This window comes from Poromitra crassiceps (genome assembly GCF_964638095.1).
Source record: "Poromitra crassiceps genome assembly, chromosome: 18".
Taxonomy (NCBI): Eukaryota; Metazoa; Chordata; class Actinopteri; order Beryciformes; family Melamphaidae; genus Poromitra; species Poromitra crassiceps.
Genome location: NC_139636.1, coordinates 21,372,438 through 21,393,488, shown reverse-complemented (window position 1 = coordinate 21,393,488; position 21,051 = coordinate 21,372,438). Strand labels below are relative to the sequence as shown.

The following is a 21,051-nucleotide window of genomic DNA, read 5'->3' as shown; positions in this document are numbered from 1 at the left end:
TTATCTACCTAGTACAAAACAGTTCTGGAATTGGACAAAATCATATCTGACAATACAAAATATTCTCAGATTTGGGATTTCCAAGAGACAAAATCAAAGGATGTAGGCTTTATGTGGAGAAACCTAGTGAGGAGACTCTGTCCTCCTGACATTACTCAAAGCCAGAAAAGAAAGACACTGCTATGCCTATGCAGGCCTCTATGGGAGAAATCTACAACAAAATCTTTAAGACCTTCACACACCATTCAGTCTCTCTTACTCCTCACTGAGGCACCTTTTCTTCTGTTTGTTGGTTTAATGTAGGGCCTGCAGGTGCACCCAATCAGCCTAACGACCCCCAACACCAGCCTCCTGCAAGACAGGTAGAGTGGAAGGGTCATCATCACAAAAGATAAAATCTTATCAGATGGGGGAGGGGCAAGGGTGAATACCTGGTTTCACAAGTGGGGGGACACAACAAAATGTGGTGCGCCGACCCTCTAGGGGGGTCTGGGGGCATGCCCCGCCGGAAGATTTTTTTTTACATTTTAAAGTCAAATGCATCAATTTGGTGCACTCCGAGGGGAAGATTAAGAGGCTAGATCTATGAAGAACTACACACATCACTCAATACATGCCTTTTAGACACCACCTCCTCCAACTCATCAGAGCTCTGATATGAAAGCAGGTGACATGAACAAGCGATACTTTCCTGCCGGCTGGCCAACTACCTGTAGTTGGCCAGCAGGAAAGTACTACTGGTCAAACAGTAGCGTATTAAGCATGATTTTCTGTTTACCCATGATTTTTTCAGTTTAAAAAGTGGGGGGGGGAGAATCAAGGTTTTGAAAAGTGGGGGGGGACATGTCCCCCCTGTCCCCAGTGGAAAATTCGCCCCTGGGACAAAATCTTATCAAGTGGGGGTCAGTGGGCGAATTCGTGTCAGTTTGGGGTCCTTGATGTGAAAAAGTTTGAGAGCCACTGCCCTACCTACAGCATTCATTACAGCTATTGCAGCTTGGGTTTACGTACTGAGAAGTATTAATTGGACATTGACAATCCACATTCATTAGATCAAAGTTTAATGGTAATCTTGAGAACAATTGAAACATTCCTAACACAGCATGCTGTTAAAACATGTCATCTGTGGTGATTTGGGTTAAACTCAAAAGTTGAAGCCTTTCTTATCATTCCAACAAGAAAAGCATTAAATTTAGCATTAAAATGCAGCGTAAAACACTCTACTGATAAGAGTTGGTGCGCAGCGCCATCTACAGGGGCAAGAAAGCCAACACGACCACATCCACTGATTTTTTTTCTTCTTCGGAACATTACTCCATCTTATTGCACAGTTTAGAAATCCATGCACCACTAACTTACATTGGAAAAAAACACAACACATTTTAGATTTTGTTCGTTTGTTCATGCCACAGCAACAACATCCACTTTCAGGCTGTTACACAATCCCGAATAGACACATTGCACTATTTCCAATCCAAGCCTACAAAACACATAATCATCTCCTCCCAGTTGTATCATCATAGTGATTCCATGGAGAATGTTTTCTAATAGATCAGAGCATTTAAAAACACAATATTAATTATGTAGAAACAGAGGTACAAAAATGCAAATTTAAAACAATATTAAGGACTTAAAAAATGCAAAGGCAGTTAAACATTCATGGTCTCTATTTACCTGAACATTCCACCATTGTAAACATTTAGATGGCAACTATAAAGTAGTGTCCTGGGACACTTTACAGAAATGGTACTGACTAGCAGTAGTGACAGCTTTTCAACTTTCCTACATACCATAACTTATTTTTTTAAATAACCTGCACAGGAATATTACACTGAACAAGATCACAACACCAAAATCGCATTTCTCCACACGTCGCACAATAAATGAAACCAGTGTTAGTGTTGATCATTACCCATGTTGACCTTTTTAGGGTCTACTAATTAACCACAGCGGTCAACCGTTTTTAAAGAAGGTCTCCTCGATGACCTCGGTGAACCTCTCCCTCATCTGCTGCCGGAAGCCACTGTACCACTCCAGCAGCCGCCTCCGCCTGTCGACCCGCTGTTCCTGGTTCATCCCTCGCTCCTTCTCCAGCACGGCGGGCAGTTCCTTCCAGTCACTGAGGAAGATGAAGGGTGCTCCGGCCGCTTTGAGCAGGCGCAGCGGGGAGCTGGGCCCGGCCGCGCACACCCCCGGCGTCAGGACGTCCTCCACCACGGGGACCGAGCCGGAAGCGCAGGCCTCGTAGATGCGGTAGCACTCTGTGTTGATCCCTACGGGGCAGAGGGTGAGCTCGCTCTGGACCAGAGCCGCCTGGTAGTGAGTCAGACTGTCTGAGGTCTCCTGTGGGAGCCACCTGAGGCAAAGTACACATAAGACGGGCGTTATAAGTAGGGGTGGGGTGGGGTGGGGAATTGATACGGCAGAGTATCCTGATATTTTGTGTCACACAGACAATATTGTATCAGTACACACGACGCCAAATATCGATCTTTTAAAATCGTAAAATAATATCCTATCGTGACGAGATAATATTGTATCATGGGGCCTCTGGTGATACCCACAGGTACGTCCCATGAGTTTTCCTTTGGGGACATAATTTGCAGCTGAAAGAAGGTAATAAATCGCAATATATGTTATCACAATACTCAAAATGTTTAAAATCACAATAATATATTGAATTAAGTATTGTGATAATATATTGTGGGGGCCTCAGGTGATTCCCACCCCGAGTTACAATAAGACACTGGGTATGATAAACATGCAAGGCATATTCCAGTGCTACTGTATGGTGTATGTATGCTCTGTTGAGACAGAATTCACAGCATTTATCTTACGTCATATATTCCAACGAGTCTAAGAACAAACTGAAACTGAAATTCTAGGTTGGGTTTTCTGGTAGACAAGCTAAATTTAGCTTCCACTGCCGTGTTTCTGTTACATTCATTTAACTGGTGGCCCCCTACAGCTAGAAAAATATACATGAAATTAAAATTAATCATCTGGCTTTATTGCACACTGTATTATAGCAAAATTGTCCCTACACCATGATACAATGATCAAAATAACATTTTGAAACTGCAACACCTACTGCACCTAAAACTGGAATGGAACCAGGAGTGAATTAGCCCCACCCAATTTTACAGGAAACACTGACACATACTAAAGGAATTGGGGTCACAGGGGCAACAGTGGCATCCGGTTTAGTAAATCATGCAAACAGCTTATTATTCATAGTCAATGTTAGAAACAATCTAAATGGTGTTTTTATGCAGAGGGGGGGGGGGGGGGACACACACTAGGTATCATGTCTCTGTGAAGAGGAGATCTTGATATTCTTCTTCAGATCAGACTTAAACAATGAGCGAGTCCTGACTTACTTCTCCCTGGCAGTAGTGGTGCACTCTTTCTCCAACCCGGCTTGTTTCAGCACCTGCATCAGCGTTTCTCTTGTGGAGTTTTTGTAAACGGTTCCTAGGAAATTGCAGAGGTACGGCCTGCTGGAGGTGATCATGTGGGCATTCGGCCTGATCATGGGGAACTGTCTGTATCTGCACAGAGACGGGCACAATGTAGCTATTAATTTAAACAGCAGCCAGCAGAATAGCATGTACTATTGTTGACTACTAATGATGTACACACACACGCGCGCGCGCACACACACACACACACACACACACACACACACAACTAGCAAACGAAACATAAACATACGTGGCAACGCCAAGTGGCCACTGGAAGACATCCTTGTCGTTGACCCAGGGGCTGTCGTAAACCAGAAACAGCAGATCCACGAAGCCCCCGTTCCTCTTCAGGTAGGGGCTGATCCAGTCGTTGGCGCAGCGCTCGTTGCCCAGCATGACCACAGCCACATGGGACACGGTGTGGGCCTGCACCAGAGCGTGCACGTGCTCCAGCCAGCGGGTGGAGTAGGAGATCTTCTGCTGCTCGCGGCCGTTCAGCACCAGCACCAGGCTGTTCATGTCCAGAGGGACGTGGCCCTGGACAACGGCAGGACCTGTGTAGAAACTGAAGAGAGAGAGGGAAGCAGGAGAGAGAGTCCAATTGAGTCTAATCCAGCGGTTGCTCTACTGTGAAGTGTATTTAATGGAGTCCCAAACGGAGACATATAGGTTTAGGGTTGGCAGTGTTTAACCATCCCATCAGTCACGTGACATGTTACCTGAAATCAATCTTTCCTGACTGCAGCTCCCCCTCTCTCCATTGTGCTACTTTGTCAGTAGGGTTGAGCGGCCCCTCCAGAATATGTTCCCAAAGGTAAAGCCCTGGAGACAGAACAGGGGTTGGTTTTGCCACTGAAGTTAAAATGTAGATGTACTATGCAGTATCAGTGTGTTCTAACTCCTAAGTGACCTGACTTCCATAGATGAAGGCTGCTAAATTACTAGGCATCAATCTGTTTTATGTAGTTTGCATCTATATGTACTGTATAGTGTCAGTCTTGGTACTGTTAGGTGTATATGGTGACTGAGCCCAGCCTGGCCACAGTTTAGCTCACTTCTTCCTAGTTTTGAGGGAAATACAGCAGAAGAAGAGCAAAGGAGGAAATGGATGAAGGAAAATCAAGCTGCATTTACCAATACACAGGGTTTTATGTTCTGATCCTTTCCATAATCCAAGGTACAGGCAAAGAACTTTTATGGAAAGAAATGACAGCTCCATATTGCCCCATTGCAACATCAGCGCCCAGCAGCCTCCGCCATTTTTTATTTTTGGAAGCGTGACAGCGCCAAAAGAACCTCGCACAGGCTCGCAGTGGTCAGCTGCGGTAGCGCTGGCCCCTATAATCAGCCTCTCTAAACAGTAACTCAACGGGAGAACACTCTAAACTTTGGGGATTCACATATTTTCCGGGCGTACTGCAAATCTTGATTGAAGTGGTGTAGTGCAGGGATGTAAAACAACAACCATATTGTGGAAACTAAGCAAAAATTTTTGTTTTCTTTGTTTAGTTTTTTCAAGATAAATACCTAATGAAAAGGACCCGAGGTTCAACTCCCGTTGAGTTACTGTTTAGAGAGGCTGATTATAGGGGCCAGCGCTACCGCAGCTGACCACTGCGAGGCGCATTCTGTTTCCAAAAATGGCCGGAGTGTCGTCTCTTTCCTTCCACGCTCTTTGGTACAGGCGCCCGATACAGATGAGAAAAAGAAGGATGTGGTAACCCACAGATGGTGATTGGTGACTACAAAGGACTAACACAAGTCTACAGGAGCGTCAGACAGGCAGCAATGTTCAGCAGCCTCAACTCAATTTGTTTAATGATTAAGACATGTTCTCATTTGAAGGCTTATTTAACATTCTAAATGATAAATAAAATTGTATTAAAGTCTCTCTAAAGTGAGAGAGATGAATTCAGTGGTTTTGCTTCAAATAAGGGGCTGTGGAAAATTATTTTGGAACTGATCAGTTTTATTTGATATTTGTTCAGCGGAGTCAACTGATTTCCTTTGTAGTTATTGATCACACTAAACGACACCAATCTAAGAAGACACAGCATTAATTTCTGGCAAGCACTTGTCAAGTAATATTTCCCCCATCTAATACGATTCTCCTTTATAATAACTAAAATAACCCTCTTACTGATTGCAATTTAACAAAGGGGAACAGTTTTTCAAAACTTTCAATCTGGATCAGATTTATACAGATTTTCTAATATTTCTTTAAACAATCCAGAATCAAACCGGTCTTGTTAATCATTAGTCTGTTATTTTTGGCATTGTTATTATTTTTAATTGGCATATAGAATCATTGTTCAGAAAACACAAGATAAAGAGATTACAGAATCTATATTTGCAGTCTTTCAACAGACATTTCTATCTTCTTCTTCTTCTTCTATCTTCTATCTTTCTATCTGCAAATCGCTTGAGGGACAGTTTCTTCCCGCAGGCCACGAGACTCCTTAACATACACAAATAGTGTAGTAGCTGTACTGTACGGCACTGTAGCTGCTACCATTATGTATGTCTAATGTTTAATTGTATGTTTAATTAGGTATATGCTATTTGCACCTGTACGTCAAATACGTCGAATTTAAAATGTTTAAGCACGTTTAAAGTATGCACATGACATGTGCACCTATGTGCAGTGAATATGCCACTGTCTCTGACTTGTCTTATCACTCTACTGCCTTATTGCTTGTTGTGTCTCTTGTTGTTTTTGCACTCATATGCCCTGTTATATTTGTACTATGTTGTACGGAGTCCACAGCACAAGAATTTCACACGTGATACTTGTACTACGGAGAGACAATAAAAATCTTGAATCTTGCGGTCTGTTCTCGCTTATGTACACACACATGTATAATTTACAGACAAAATTCTCAATCAAGTCTCATTGGATGGGAGTAATTAAATTAAACAAAACTTTCTATTTATCTGTAAACTGTTTTTATTCAATAATTCAATGATACTTTGTTTTGATGGTTTTACTCATGTAATAAATGTCATCATTATATATTTTTTAATAGATAGCCATATATTCTGAGATGTATAGGCTGCATTTCCTCCATGTTTTCATCAATTACATCACAATTTCTTGATTATATTTAATGCCCTTCATGTCTCTAAATCTAAATCCAAAATCAAGATTATCATGATTTCTGGTATCAAAACTATCTCTGCCATTAAGTATTGAAAAATGCAGAAACAACATTAATTTTAAGCTTGACTAAAACTAGGATTTCTTTACCCATTCCACATCCCAGAGTGAATCATCACAATCAATTTTTTAATCTACTGTAATCTGATTTATGAACTCATATCGGAGCATGTATTTTAAGCCTGTATTAACCGGATATAACTTGATAACTGGGTCCAGCATTACCTATTTATAGTCATTGTCAGGGCATCTGGGTAGTATATAGTCTACAGGTAAAAGCCTATGCCTACCACTGCGGATTCCTGGGTTCAATTCCCAGCAGCAGTACTTCCGGCTTGGTCAGACGTTCCTACAGACACAATTGTCCGTGTTTGCTGCAGCAGGTGGGAAGCCGGTCTGACTCCTGGTAGCTGCACTAGTGCCTCCTCTGGGTGGTCGGGCGCCTGCTCGGGGGGGGGACTGGGGGTAATAGCGTGATCCTCCCACATGCTACGTCTTGCCGGTGAAACCCCTCGCTCTCAGGTGAAAAGAAGCAGCTGGCACATGTATCGGAGGAAGCATGTGCTAGTCTACAACTCTCCCCAGATCGGCAGAGGGAGTGGAGCAACGACCGGGACAGCAGGAGGAATTGGCCGAGTACAATTGTGGAGAAAATGGGAGTAAAGAAGAAGAAGAAGAAGAAGAAGAAGAAGAAGAAGAAGAAGAAGAAGAAGAAAAATAAATGGTCATTGTCAAGTCACAACAATGCCATTCATTCCCAGGTCACAACACAGGCCTGCTCTGCAAGCTGTAAGGGGTTTGAAAACATGACTCACCTATGGCAGCTTTGCCCCAGATTTGGACCTTGTGTCTTTTGGGTCTGTTCTTGTCTATCCGAGCCATGTGCTGTCTGAACGCCTCTCTCTTCTTGTACAGGGCAGAGTTGTACTCCACCTGTTCATCCTCCCAGGGATTCCACTCCTCATCTTCTATGAAGGGTGCAGCAGCTCCGCCATCTCTGACACCACCTGTAAACACACCAGACCAGACCATCCTCAATTACTCCCAAAATCTAGCATGAGAAATATAGGCGTTTAAAACAGTTATTTATTCTATTTTCTGTCATCTTACGGCTAGCTAATGTTGGCGTTTTGTTTTAACGTTAGTCTTTTCATAATGTGTGAAGAAAAGTCGTTACCTGAGGGTGCTCCAGTCTCTTTCTTCACCACCCTGTGTACACGGGAGATTACTTTGGTGCTAAAGAACACATTGTATGCAGCATAGAGTGAAAATGCCACATATGCAAAAATGATCAAAAGGAATAGTTTTCTTTTTGGTATTTTCATTTTTTCCTTTTCTTTCTCTCATGTTACCATTATGCACCGTAGTTTGTCTCCAGAGATTGAGGAGATTGAGATGTGAAGACCCTTCCTGTGTGCGATCATTCTTCCGAGGATGGCGAAGGCATGACCCGCCCTTCTGTCTCTGATTGGCCTAGCGTCAAACGTTGTTCATCCAATCACATTCGCTTGGCTATCCTGCGTCTCTCCTGCGCTAACCTCGCGTCACCAGGCTCTTCAGAGGCAGAGATGGGCGGGTCATGCCTTCGCCATCCTGCGGAAAAATATCGCGTTGTTTACAACAACGTTTACAACACGAAGACCCCGGATATATGTCTGACTGAGGCAAGTGCCTGCACTAAATTGGTCGTTCTTTAAAAGCTGTGTAAGGTTACTGCGATTTTGCAACAAAGTATCCTCATATGTCAATTCTAAAACAAATATTGGGTAATTAAAATATTAATTTGAGACTGTAAAATTAAATTATAACACATAATGTTGAAAAATGTGGAACGGGGCACTCCCTTTAATCCCACCAAGGCGGAACGGAACGTTCTAAAAGGCGGAGCGAGTTTCTAGTGAAGCCGAGCAGACGGGTGCACCCGTTTTCTGCGAGAGAAAGGTCGGCGTGTCCCCAACTGTAGATCTCTTAAACTTGGTTAAGATGATGTCTTTTGCCGCTCGTTGCGGGGCTCTTTCCCCGTACTTGCAGGCCACAAAACACTCGCTAAAAAGGTTCCCTAGTGACGTGGTGTGCGCTACTGGAGCTGCCACCGGTAAGGTTGGGCTGGATGCTAACGTTGCTAGGCTGCGTCCTTTTTGTGTCATCTGTCATTCAATTAATGTTAACAGGTGTAGATTCAGCTAAACGGTTACGAAGGCATTTGTTTATTAGATTTTTACCCCACCGCACTTGAATGCCATAGAAGCTTGTGAACAATTTAGTAGACAGTTTCTGCCATTGCTGCACAGTTGTTTATAACTGTGACAACATGCTGTCCGCCAATAACACTTTAAATCCTTATCCAAGCATGTTCACCATGTCGGGGACTGCCCCCTAGTCCGATACCTCACGAGTCCGATACCTCACGAGTCCGACACCTCATGGTTTTGGGTTAGGGTCTGGGGGAGGTTAGGTTTAGGCGTGGGGGTGGGAGAGGTTAGGTTTTGGGTTAGGGTCTGGGGGAGGTTAGGTTTAGGCGTGGGGGTGGGAGAGGTTAGGTTTTGGGTTAGGGTCTGGGGGAAGTTAGCCTCTTTTTTCGGACTCGTGAGGTGTCGGACTCGTGAGGTATCGGACTCGTGCCATGGCACCGTTATGTCGCCGTTATGTCTCCTAAATGTATCCAAGACGCAAAGTTGTTTCTTCCTACAAACGATTTTCAACCTCATATCTACTTGTCATACACCATTACACCTGTCAGTTAACTTCTGTATCTCGTTGGATTGCTGTAAACCCTACATCTGATGATGCAGTCACAGGCAGGACAGTAGCCTGGTTTCAAAATCTGTTTGATCAGGTAAAGAGAATGATTAGAAGTCACAGGGCAATCTTTCTTAGGCAAATTAGATTAAGATTACCAAGCATTACTTTTCATTTTTCTATGGTATGTGTTGTAATTATGGTAATCTATAGTTTACCACCTCCATGTCCTTTAACTTGGTACGCATGCTGCTGTCTTGACAAAGTGTATCCATTGTCTCTTCTGTAGCTCCTGGAGGAGTCCGCCTCGCCCACACAGACATCAAGATGCCTGACTTTACAGAGTACCGTCGCCCCGAGGTTGTCGACCCACACAGCTCCTCCCAAGAGACCAGTGAGGCAAGAAAAACTTTCTCCTACCTGCTCACCGGAGCTACTACTGTGGTGACCGTCTATGCAGCCAAGACGGTGGTCAGCCAGTTCGTCTCCTCCATGAGTGCATCGGCGGACGTCCTGGCCTTGTCCAAGATTGAAATCAAGCTGGGCGACATCCCTGAGGGCAAAAACATGACCTTCAAGTGGAGAGGAAAGCCTCTCTTTGTCCGTCATCGCACAGAGTCGGAAATCTCTGCCGAGGCGGGTGTGAATTTAGCGGAGCTGCGCGACCCCCAGCATGATAAGGACAGAGTGCTCAACCCCAAGTGGGTCATAGTCCTCGGCGTGTGCACCCATCTGGGCTGTGTGCCCATCGCCAACGCTGGAGACTTCGGAGGCTACTACTGTCCTTGCCACGGCTCCCACTACGACGCCTCAGGAAGAATTAGAAAGGGACCTGCCCCCCTCAACCTGGAGGTTCCATTTTACGAATTCCCCGATGATGACACAGTTGTGGTGGGATAGATGCTGGAGCTCTAGCTCAGCTCTTCACTCTAGTAGGCTATGTATTTTCAAATGGGTCTGTGAGGCAAGACGAAAAGATCTGCATTTACTAATAAAGGAAGATTTAAAGTTTAGTTGTTTTATCTTTTCACTCTTCAAAAGGTGACGTGTTTATTCCAAACATGCTACATTTCATTGAATGTCTTCCTCAGAATTATGCTAGATTATATAGATTTGCCTTGTAACTAAAATGCTGAGCATTTACAAATAATTTATCAAAATAAATGTGTTTATTGTACATTTCAGAAGAAAATTACAAAGTGCTTCACAGAGACAAGGAAGTAAAACATGTAATAAAAGAAAAAAACAACATACAAGGTAACAAGAACAGGACAGAAAAATAAGACAGAAATAGAACAAAGCAGAATAAAAGGTCAAAAAATACAGACACAATAAAAAACAGGGTGACTGAAATAAAATAATAGCTTTTAAAATAGGCATTTTAAGGATGATACAGACTGAGCTCCTCAGGCAGCCTGTTTCAAAGCATAGGGGCTCTGATTGTGAAAGCCTGGTCTCTCAAGGGACAGCTAGAGGGGATGATACAGAACAGTGGACAGTGATGAACAGCGTCAAAAGCAGCATTATGGTTGAACAGAATTAGGACTGAACAGTCATCTCAGCAGCAACACGGAGGTTATTTAATCATTCTCTTGAGTGGAGCAGTTTCAGCATTGAAACCTGGGACGTAGCACGTGGGAGCATCACGCTATTCCCACCAGCTATGTACCTGTATATAATTATTAAGATCAAGTGGATTGAGATTTGGTTTCTTCTGGAGAGGCAGGGGCATGATGTGTTTAAAGAAGGGGGGAGCAGAACCAGAAGACGAAACTATAGAGTGCCTACATCACGGCCTCTTCCGGGTTCGACCTATTTCAAAAAATAAATTCAGATATATTCAGAATCAGAAGAGACCATAGAACATTTCACTCAGATCTAAACTAAAAGACTTAGGCACTCTATGATGCTTTAAAAATTGAGGTACCAAGGGCCTCTTTGACTTAGTGGGGATCATGTCCAATGGTAGGATGAGGATTTAATTTGCCTTTTTCACATCAGCCATTTTGTGTCTAAAAGGCAGGAAGTAACAGAGGTGCACCCAAAACATTAATGAGGGCCCCAGTACTGGAACACTTAAATGGATTGGAAGTTGGAAACCCTCATTAATGTTTTGCTTCCACCGGTGTTACTTTCTGCCTTTTAGACACAAAATGGCTGATGTGGAAAATAATCAGTTAAGAGTGGCATGGGAAAACGGTCTAAATAAAAGCTGTAAAGTGAAGATGCATATGATGTATAGAAATAAGAGAAAGTGACTATTTTGGTCATGGGTTTCATATACTTTCTGTAATAAAACATCTAAAGCAAAAATCTCATCAGATGGGAACCCTGGAACAGAATATTATCAAATGGGGGTCTGTGGTCTAATTTATGTCAGTTTAGGGGTCCTTGAAGTGAAAAAGTTTGAGAACTACTGATCTATATACTGTATGAAACAACAATCAGTCAAATTCAAACATCCATTTTCTTTTTTATTGTTCAAACAATTTCAAACTTTGAGGTAAAGAGTTAGGATTGACTCATCAGTGATGGCAGTACCATCAGACTTTACACAGATAGTGGTAAATCCCTACTCTTATCAGCTGATAAGCAGGTGTTTGATCATCAAGATGACCTTTACACTTGGCACTGGACTCATATACGTGTAGTATATAACCACCAGTATTTAAATAAGATAGTATTAACTGTACCCTTTAAGAACAATGCTACATTATAGCTGCCTCCCATACACCTCACCAGGCCTTAGTTCACAGTAATAACTTCCAAAGGCAGATACATGATTATCAGTGTCATTAAGGACATAAATAATTAAGTTGATAATAATTACGCTTCACTCAAAAAATTCGCAATTTTAAGTTGTAAAGTATGTATACATGTTACCAAGACTGTGATGGTACCTGCACATTCACATTTAATCAAAAGTCTCTGTTCCATCATTCATGAATCCTCTTGCTTTTAAGTGCGTTAATCCATCATATAATGATTCCTTCCACCGTCATCAAAACACTTCATGTTGTTTACACAGACACCACGCTCCTATAGGGACTCGGTCCTCCATGTTGTCTACACAGACACCACGCTCCTAGGGACTTCATGTTGTTTGCACAGACACCACGCTCCTATAGGGACTCGGTCCTCCGAGCCAGATGTCCCAGTGTGTCAAGAAAGACTAATCCACATAATGCACCTCTGCCTGGAGCTCCCGGGTGATATAGCCAAAGATGGCTCCTGTAAGCTGCTGCTTCAGGGCGGCGTTGCCCATCACCAGAGCGGTGAGCTGGGCCACATCTGTCCACTGGATGTCACCCAGGATGGCCAGGTAGGGGTTGGAGAGTAATGTTGTGAGGTGTATGTGGGGAGTGGTTAGGGAAATATGGGGTTGAATGAGTAAATGTTTGTACAAAGTATGATAATTAGAGTGTTGAAGTGGGCTGTGATGTCTGGGATGTTAGTGGCTATTGGTTTGTTGGTTTAGTGTAGTTTGAGCGGATAGATGGGATTGTTTATGTCATTTACTGTAAGTAAATGGTGTCCTTTTCCTTTGTTATTGGCATTGGCTATTGTTAGTGGCTATTTGCACAAAAACACACAATTTAATTAGGAAATGATTGTATCTTTATTTAAATATGTGCTTTGTTAAAAAATAAAATTTAACTCAATTTGTAACTTGTGTTACTCGACAAAGTGACTGGTATAATATTACTGAAATCCTATTGGTAACAAGTTATATTACTGAGTTACTGCTAAAAGTAATATTACAATGAGTTACCCTGTTGATGACATTTTACTGGTATTTTCTAACCAGAGATAGAATCTTACTAAAGCCTTCGCCCCAATAAAAACTGTGGACACTTGTATGTGCTTCGAATCAATCACTGCAGTCACAAATGAATCAAGCTGAGTGTGGACTGTTTTTCCACAAGGTAGAAAAACAACTCGCATGTTTCTACTCACCCACTGCGATACCAAGCGGACCTCCAACCAACCCTCCAGCAAAAGCCAGCCCCCCAGCAGCCGCTGCCCCCTTCCCCGAGCCCACCACTGTGGTCTTTATTTGCTGATTGGCTGATAGCTCACAACAGAGCTTCATGACATCAGCAATTCGATGAGACATCATTCTGTGAAATCACAGGGAATTACACGTTACAGTTTATATACGCTAAGTTGCGATACTATGATAACTGTTTGATACTTGAGGATCTGACATTAATCATAGAATATAAAACCAGGAATCTGTTGAACACTCTTGTTGTTGTGATAGATAAATCAACAATTACAGTCACAGAAAGAGACTGCACTACATTCAATAATATTATGACGAACAGTTCTAATGGTTTGCTATTGCAGTTATTAAAAGATCACTATTTATAGCTCCGATTGCATCAACCATACTCATCACTAGAACATATAAAACAACAAGCTGTCTATTCGATTTAAAAAAAAAAAAAAAAGTCTAGGCCTACTGTGCGTGACAGTCTTTATTAACGTACCTATAATGTGGTGTGTTATGAAATCCTCATGAATAGTTGCTGTTGACTCAAGATTCGTGATGTTATTTCTTTTTTATTCATCCCAGGCTGATCACAGGCGGTCCCGTGTCCAGGCGTCATTCATTTCTGGTTTCTGAGCTTTTGGTCATGGTCGCAATGCTCGATGGGAGAGTGAGTGTGTGGGTAAAAAAAAACGTGCTGACTTCAAGTGCTATTATGAAGGGGGGAAAGTGCTATTATGGGTTGTAAACACGACATAATAGCTAATGTGTGACGCCCCCTAAGGACAGAGCACGCCCATAGGCGAATCCCTCTATAAGAGCACCTCAAACAAACAACAGTCCAAAGCGCTCCTTCCCAAACAAGAAAATGTTACATAATAAATAAAAAATATGACATGTTTTACACGTCATAAGCTATTCACAAAGCGATCTAGATGGATAAATAGCTCTACAGGTGAGAGGAAGAATGTAGCCTACATTTGATCTCTGAGGTGTTCCTTTTTTCAAGATGAAACACAGCTTTTACATTTCTATATACATGGTAGGCTATATCATAATTATTATCTTTATTATCACACTATTACCACTATTGTCATGTTACTAAGCTGTAATGTAAAATGCTACCCGTAGTTCCTTGACAGCCTATTTGTATATGACATTAATTTGTATGCCAATGACATACAAGCAGAAAATGTAATGCTGACCAATGCTGACAGTTAATAAATGTGAAAGGAAACACTGAGGAAAAGGATACTGCCTCCACAGAGAAGCCAGTGACACAGAGATTTCAGAATCACTTTTACAACAGCGCTCTCCTTAAACACTGATGAGAATAGTTCACTGTGCAATCAAATCATGAAGACCTGACTCACTCATTGGTTTCAGAAATGTAGAGACTTTTTTTTATGGGTCATGGGCCGACTATTCCACCGGCTAGAGTATGATGGGAGCTTATGATGGGAGATGGGAGCTTACGTATATAGTGTTAGTGTTTATACCTCTACATTTACTTGTTTAAAGGGAATTTAAGAAAATGTGGAAAAATATATAGCTATATTTCCATATCAGTTGGCTTCCATAGCACAATATAATCATGTTCATTGTTTGCAGGTATTCTTCTGTACATATTTTCACAGGAGTCACTCAGGGGGTTTTAGGGAACTTAATTTTTCAGCCTTCATTCATATTCAACCTCAATGCCTCATTTAACAAAGGCATCTGCCTACTTTTCCTCCTCCCCATTTTCCTATGACAGGTACATTTGATTCAAATGCCATGGGTGTATGCTACATGTCATAGCTCCCCGTTTTGCTCTTACACCCTTCCTGAAATTATCAATACTGTGGCCTTTGAGATGTTACTGTCAAAAGCTATCTATAATGAAGCAGCATTCAAGGATGAAATAATCTTAAAGCCATTTAGGACAGAAACAGAACATTTTATTGAAATACTGTAGCCTACTTCCTCATAGGGTGGCTCTTCTCCCCGAAGATCTGTACCAGGAGGACCTTGGTCTCCACATTGGGCATGATACCTGCTCACACACACAAACAGAATTAACTAAGGATGTGTGATTGCCAGTGAATGTGTACATTTTGAAAAGCATTGTTTTTATGGTAAATGGCCAGCTTTTTATAGTGCTTTTATCCAAAGCGCTTTACAATGAGTAGGTACATTCACTCATTCACATAGACATTCCTACATCGATGGCAGCAAGCTACCACGCAGGGTGCTGGCACAGCCATTGGGAGCAATTTGGGGTTCAGTATCTTGCTCAAGGACACTTCGGCATTGCGGACTACAGGAGGTGGGGATCGAACCACCGAACACTTTTATCCAAAGGGATTAGTGGACAACGCACTACCTCCTGAGAAACGGCTGCCCATTATGTCTGCCAGTGAGCCATTACGATAAGAGTAGGCATAATAATGTGTTAATGCCACTAGAGAAGAGACTTGATGTTCTCTGAAATTAGGTGGGGGGGGGATGTGTGCATATATCGGTACTGGGTAGCAGAGATGCTCACAAGTAATTTTTTGCAAGTCTAAGTCAAGTCTCAAGTCTTTGAGCTCAAGTCCAAGTCAAGTCTCAAGTCTTTGAGGGGCAAGTCCAAGTCAAGTCTCAAGTCTTTGGTCACAAGTCCAAGTCAAGTCTCAAGTCTTTGAGGGGCAAGTCCAAGTCAAGTCTCAAGTCTTTGGTCACAAGTCCAAGTCAAGTCTCAAGTCTCTTATGGATGAGCGTTCTATCATCTGCTGCATGCCATCCAGTCTGCTTAGAACACTGCATAGCTAAAACCAAGGAATTCAAAGCATGTACTGTATTATCCTCATTCCTTTATCTATTAGCATACAGTATCAGCATTGATTGGATGACATCAGTATAGATTTCCTTAATGTTAATGCACCAAATTTTTTTAATAAAAAATAAAGATTGTTCACAAGTCCCAAAACTCAAGTCCAAGTCAAGTCTCAAGTCTTTGAGGACAAGTCTCAAGTCAAGTCTCAAGTCACTGTGAGTGAGACTTAAGTGCAACTCAAGTCCAAGTCCCAAGTCCAAATCCCCATCTCTGCTGGGTAGTGGCAGCCTGGAGGTTGGGGTGGCTGTGCTGGGTGTTTATGGCCGGGAGATGAGCTCTTAGCCTGGGAACAGACCATCATACTGGCCTACAGACAAACAACAGACCATCACATTGACCTACAGACAGCAATTTGTTTAAGCGGCCTGTCCAGCAATGGATAAACGCCCTGTGTTAAAAACAGTGAAATGTAGGCTATGACATCACAATTGCTTAGGTGACGTCACTAATGACATCATGTGTGGGCCGAGCCGATCACAGTGTGGGCAGAGCCGATCACAGTGTGGGCAGAGCCTCTTCCCACACATCATCTGCCAATAAATCACATCACATCACCCCCCCCCCCCCCTTCCCCCAATGAAATAAATAATCTTGCGAAAACTTTGAGAGCCACATCCATGTCCTTGGGTCGCTCAGCTAGTAATTGAGATATTTCCGACGACACCCAAAGGCAACACAGGTAGCCAATGAGCTGCAGCAGAAGAGGGGGGTTGGAACATGTATGGGTTGGAAGTTGGAACCATGGTATTATATTACCTGAAGTAATATTATGCACTTTTATTATCATAAAATGACTGCTCTGACACCATTTGACCTGCACACAGCTGAGTAACGTAGTCAATAATCAAACAAAGATGATACATCTGCAACTGCGATGTCTGCAGCTAAAAGCAGAACCACCGTGTCACGTGTGAAACAAACCCGCTGCTACTTCTCTAGATGTTAGGTATCTGATAGAACGACTGTGCTGTTTACTGTGGAAGCATAACAGCAGTATTTATGTTGACTGTTTACATTTGTCTAATCTCAACATTTACCCAGAATACACCGGGGGACAGAGGACCAGCTACGTCAAACTAGCCATACTAAGCTAGTATAAGACGGAACGTGAGATGTTTTGCCTTCAAAATAAAAGCGTTAATGTGTCACTCACTAGACCACTAGGCTATCCCTTTGTGTAATTGCGTGTCAGGGATTGAAGTTCTAAGAAGAAATGGAAAGTTATCTTAATGGAAAAATAAATAGATAATAATTATGATAATGATAATAATAATAATTATTATTATTATGTATGAGAATGCATTATTGTTTAATTTGTAATCAATTATTCGTTAATTAGCCTAATGCCTATTACAGACAGACCCTCACTTTTAGTTTCTGATTTGTGTGTGGTGCTGATGGACAGCTCCATTAAAATAGAAAGTGGCAAGTGCGCGATCTGAAAACGGCGCCTATTTGGCATCCATACTGTTTACAGACAGTCGGATGTACATTGGGCCACAAACATTTTTGAGATTTTCAAGTGGGCCATGAGGTTATTATGTATGTAGGCCTATATATTCCCCAAACCTTTCCAGTTTGGGGAATATATAGGCCTACATACATAATAACACACACACACACACACACACACACTACTGTAGTACTATAATTGGAGAGCTGTGTGTGTGTCCCATTTCTCCGGTCGCCTCCAACATTTGCCAAAACTTTTCAGGGTCTGGTATGAATATGGTGCAAGGGTAAAAGATAAAAATTGCAATATTTTATGTAGACCTTCTTTGGCTTCAGTACGCCCGCCTTTCCCTGATTTCTGAATCCAAGTACGGCCTTTACCGAGGACAACATTTAGCTTAGAAAATGGCAAGAGAAAACTATAGCGATGCAATGAATGACTGATAATCCACCTTTTGAAGAATATAACATTACAAAATAAGAAATGGAGTGAAAAGGTTGCAATTAGTGCCTCCCGAGCATTTTTATTTAAATGTTTAATTATTTATTCTAAAAAAAAACTCATTTCCCCCTTTCTCTCAGGCACCCCGTGTAGTACCTCTACATACCCCTAGGGTCACAGCTCACGCTGCTATGACATCACTGGTCATAAATCACTGATGATGTCATACAGTTTTACATCACTGATGACATCACAATTGCTTGAGTGACATCACTGATGGCATAGCATCATCAGTCATAAGTGGTGGGGTTTAGGACTGACACTACACTACTTAACTTGACTGTGAGCTTCACCAATGAGGATTTTATTTTGGAAAAACACGACCGGTAGTTGTGTCTACAATGTGGTGGGCTTGACTTTGGTGCGAGGAGCATGCATGGCGCAGGCACAGTGACTGTGAAGATTCGGCTCATCTGAAGGAATATTGCCATCGGCCGCGGATATTTTTTGGGATCATGCAGCAACCCTGAAATGAGAGTGTGAAATGCTATCACTTCCGAGAGAGCGGATAACTACCAGTGCCCCATTGATGAATCACGCCACCACGGGTCTCAGCAATACCTGCTGCTGCATTCATAAACACTTCTTTAGGACTCACAACAACCCCTGAGCTTTGTTTTGGGGTCGCAAAACATCGCGTTTGCATTTTCAGACACGTGGGTCGACTATGGCTGAGGAAAGCACCAGGAATATAGTAGAGCATTTGGTGGGAATGGATAGGCTTCGAGAGGAACACGAGAAGGTAATTTGGTCAGGAAACCAGAATACACCGTCGAGCTAACGTCACGCTTTCATGCACGCGGAGGAACTGCAAGGATGTTTGCAAGACGAATGAATCTACTATGGTTTCTTTATACATTTAATGTCAACGGTTGTAAACTGATTATATTAGCTCACCTGTATGACGACGCGCTTGGACTGGTAAATAATTAGCAAGTTATGGCCATCCATTTTCGAGAAGCTTCCTTCCTTGTCCCCATGCAGTCACATGTTAGTTCTTATTTGTTTATGTCGACCGCATGGAGGAAATCTCACTTCACTCCTACTGAAAGGTTTCTTTTTGCTCCAAATTCACATACCTGTCGGGTATTAAGTTCTGTAGACTTTGGAGGTGTATAAACATGAATTATACGAGTTATTTTAGTGCACTGGTTAAGCAGCTAATGTTAGCTAGGCAGTTGCTTCCACTTTAAACTTTTCATGACAACGCCCCCCTCGCATGCAGGGACACCGTCCCAAATTATAATATAGTCTTTGGGACTCCCCATCTTTGAGGGTTTCTTTTTCTTCTTTTGATATGATACAGTACCAAATGACACTGAAATTATATTCCACCTCATTTTGCTGGAGGACCCATCCCCTCAAGGACCGCTGGGAGGGCGGGGCCCCACTTAGTTAACAAATGTCACATGTCACAGAGGAGGGGCTTCTGTCCCTGACCACTTGACATGCAATCTGACAGCTGTTTGTTTACACCCCCATCCCGTGTGTGTGTGTGTGTGTGTGTGTGTGTGTGTGTGTGTGTGTGTGTGTGTGTGTGTGTGTGTGTGTGTGTGTGTGTGTGTGTGTGTGTGTGTGTGTGTGTGTGTGTGTGTGTGTGTGTGCGCGCGTGCGTGCGTGCGTGTGTGTGTGTGTGGTAATAATTGTAATCCTTTTATACCTCACAAGTACCTGGGTAGGCTTCATTCCTTCAAAGTCGGTGATTACCGGTATACCTGCCTATTTCTCTAGAACTTGTAACCACAGTTTTCCATGTGTGCCCTTTTTTCTCCCATTTTCTTGTTTGTAATGTGTACTGTGGGTTATTTTTTATTTAGGCCATCAAATCCTCAACACAAGACTAAGATTCAGAGATTATTGATTTGATCATTATTTTTAAATGATTTGTCCTAAAAACAGGTGGTGAAAGACTGTGAAGGTCGGATTCAGCACTGGTGAGTGAGTCTGGTTGACAAGCCTCATCAACTGTGTCTTTATCTTTAGTATTTGCTTGTATTTGAGTAAATCTTCAGCGATTGCTCTACTGTCATGGTTTCATCCAAAATGTCATGTCTGTGTTTTGAATGGAGATGCAAGAAAATACAAATGAGTAACAGCAACATCTTGTGGCCATTTGGGCTACATCAGCTCTCCCCTGGCAAAGAAATAACCAAGAACCATAGCTATGGTTTGCTTTCAGTTTTGTTTCACGTTCCTAAATTAATGAAAGCGCTTACTAGGTTGGCTAAAATGGCCCAGAAGAGAGATGTGGCATCAAGTTCTTCACCTAACAAAATACAAATCCATGATTTTGCAGGAATAAAATATCAGGTGACTATGAAGCCCTGAATGACCGCCTCCAAACTCTCCCAGATCAACTTTCTTATGATATCACGGTAAGTGCCGCCCTTCTGTCAAATACATAGGAGAGAAGAGTCTCCATGGCTGCAAACAGACACACACACACACACTAGCACATGATGTATTGTGTTGATAGGTTTGTGAATGTGGACTAGACAGAATTCCCGATAGCAAAGGGCAAATTTAGCCAAGTATAATGAGCTGGGCGGATATTCTCAGCCTTGCAGAAGTGGTCCTAAACATGCAAGAGGATCCTCTGTTCCTCTTCTCGCTGTCATTCCTTTGCTTTACTATTCACTGTGCTGTAACAGATGCTTTACCACTGTGCTGTAACAGGTGCCGTTTGGCCCGTTGGCCTTCATGCCTGGGAAACTGGTGCATACCAACGAGGTCACCGCGTTGCTCGGTGACCACTGGTTTGCCAAGTGCTCTGCCAAGCAGGCTCAGAAGATCGTCGATCACAGGATGAAACGTGAGTTTGTGTTGGAAACCATTTTTCCTTTGTTGTAGCTTAACTGATGTAAAGTCGCTATGCATGTCTTCCGT

At 42.5% G+C, this 21,051-nt stretch overlaps 4 protein-coding genes across 4 annotated transcripts in view; 2 read left to right on the top strand and 2 right to left on the bottom strand.

Moving 5' to 3' along the window:
- Positions 1 to 1,103: 1,103 nt before the first annotated feature.
- rxylt1 (ribitol xylosyltransferase 1) lies at positions 1,104 to 8,016 on the bottom strand. Its single transcript, XM_083654660.1, has 6 exons — positions 7,799 to 8,016; positions 7,437 to 7,628; positions 4,184 to 4,286; positions 3,715 to 4,029; positions 3,381 to 3,551; positions 1,104 to 2,356 (listed from the first exon to the last, which is right to left on the bottom strand). Exons 1-6 carry the CDS (start codon positions 7,944 to 7,946, stop codon positions 1,954 to 1,956), a joined length of 1,332 nt encoding a protein of 443 aa, XP_083510786.1. The 5' UTR covers positions 7,947 to 8,016; the 3' UTR covers positions 1,104 to 1,953.
- A 519-nt stretch (positions 8,017 to 8,535) lies between these two features.
- On the top strand, positions 8,536 to 10,333 carry LOC310793166 (cytochrome b-c1 complex subunit Rieske, mitochondrial-like). Its single transcript, XM_083654925.1, has 2 exons — positions 8,536 to 8,716; positions 9,650 to 10,333. The coding sequence occupies exons 1-2, from the start codon at positions 8,605 to 8,607 to the stop codon at positions 10,258 to 10,260; spliced, it is 723 nt and encodes a 240-aa protein (XP_083511051.1). The 5' UTR covers positions 8,536 to 8,604; the 3' UTR covers positions 10,261 to 10,333.
- Positions 10,334 to 11,869: 1,536 nt separating this feature from the next.
- LOC310793010 (protein C19orf12 homolog) lies at positions 11,870 to 13,961 on the bottom strand. The gene is made up of 3 exons (XM_083654762.1): positions 13,854 to 13,961; positions 13,318 to 13,481; positions 11,870 to 12,696 (listed from the first exon to the last, which is right to left on the bottom strand). Exons 2-3 carry the CDS (start codon positions 13,478 to 13,480, stop codon positions 12,533 to 12,535), a joined length of 327 nt encoding a protein of 108 aa, XP_083510888.1. The 5' UTR covers position 13,481; positions 13,854 to 13,961; the 3' UTR covers positions 11,870 to 12,532.
- Positions 13,962 to 18,538: 4,577 nt separating this feature from the next.
- The window catches only part of uri1 (URI1 prefoldin like chaperone), a 9,894-nt gene continuing 7,381 nt past the window's right edge, over positions 18,539 to 21,051 (top strand). Inside the window, exons 1-4 of the mRNA XM_083654761.1 lie at positions 18,539 to 18,907; positions 20,065 to 20,099; positions 20,462 to 20,540; positions 20,842 to 20,981. Of these exons, the coding sequence (XP_083510887.1) occupies positions 18,833 to 18,907; positions 20,065 to 20,099; positions 20,462 to 20,540; positions 20,842 to 20,981 (329 nt within the window). The 5' untranslated portion in view covers positions 18,539 to 18,832. The remainder of the gene's footprint in view (positions 18,908 to 20,064; positions 20,100 to 20,461; positions 20,541 to 20,841; positions 20,982 to 21,051) is intronic.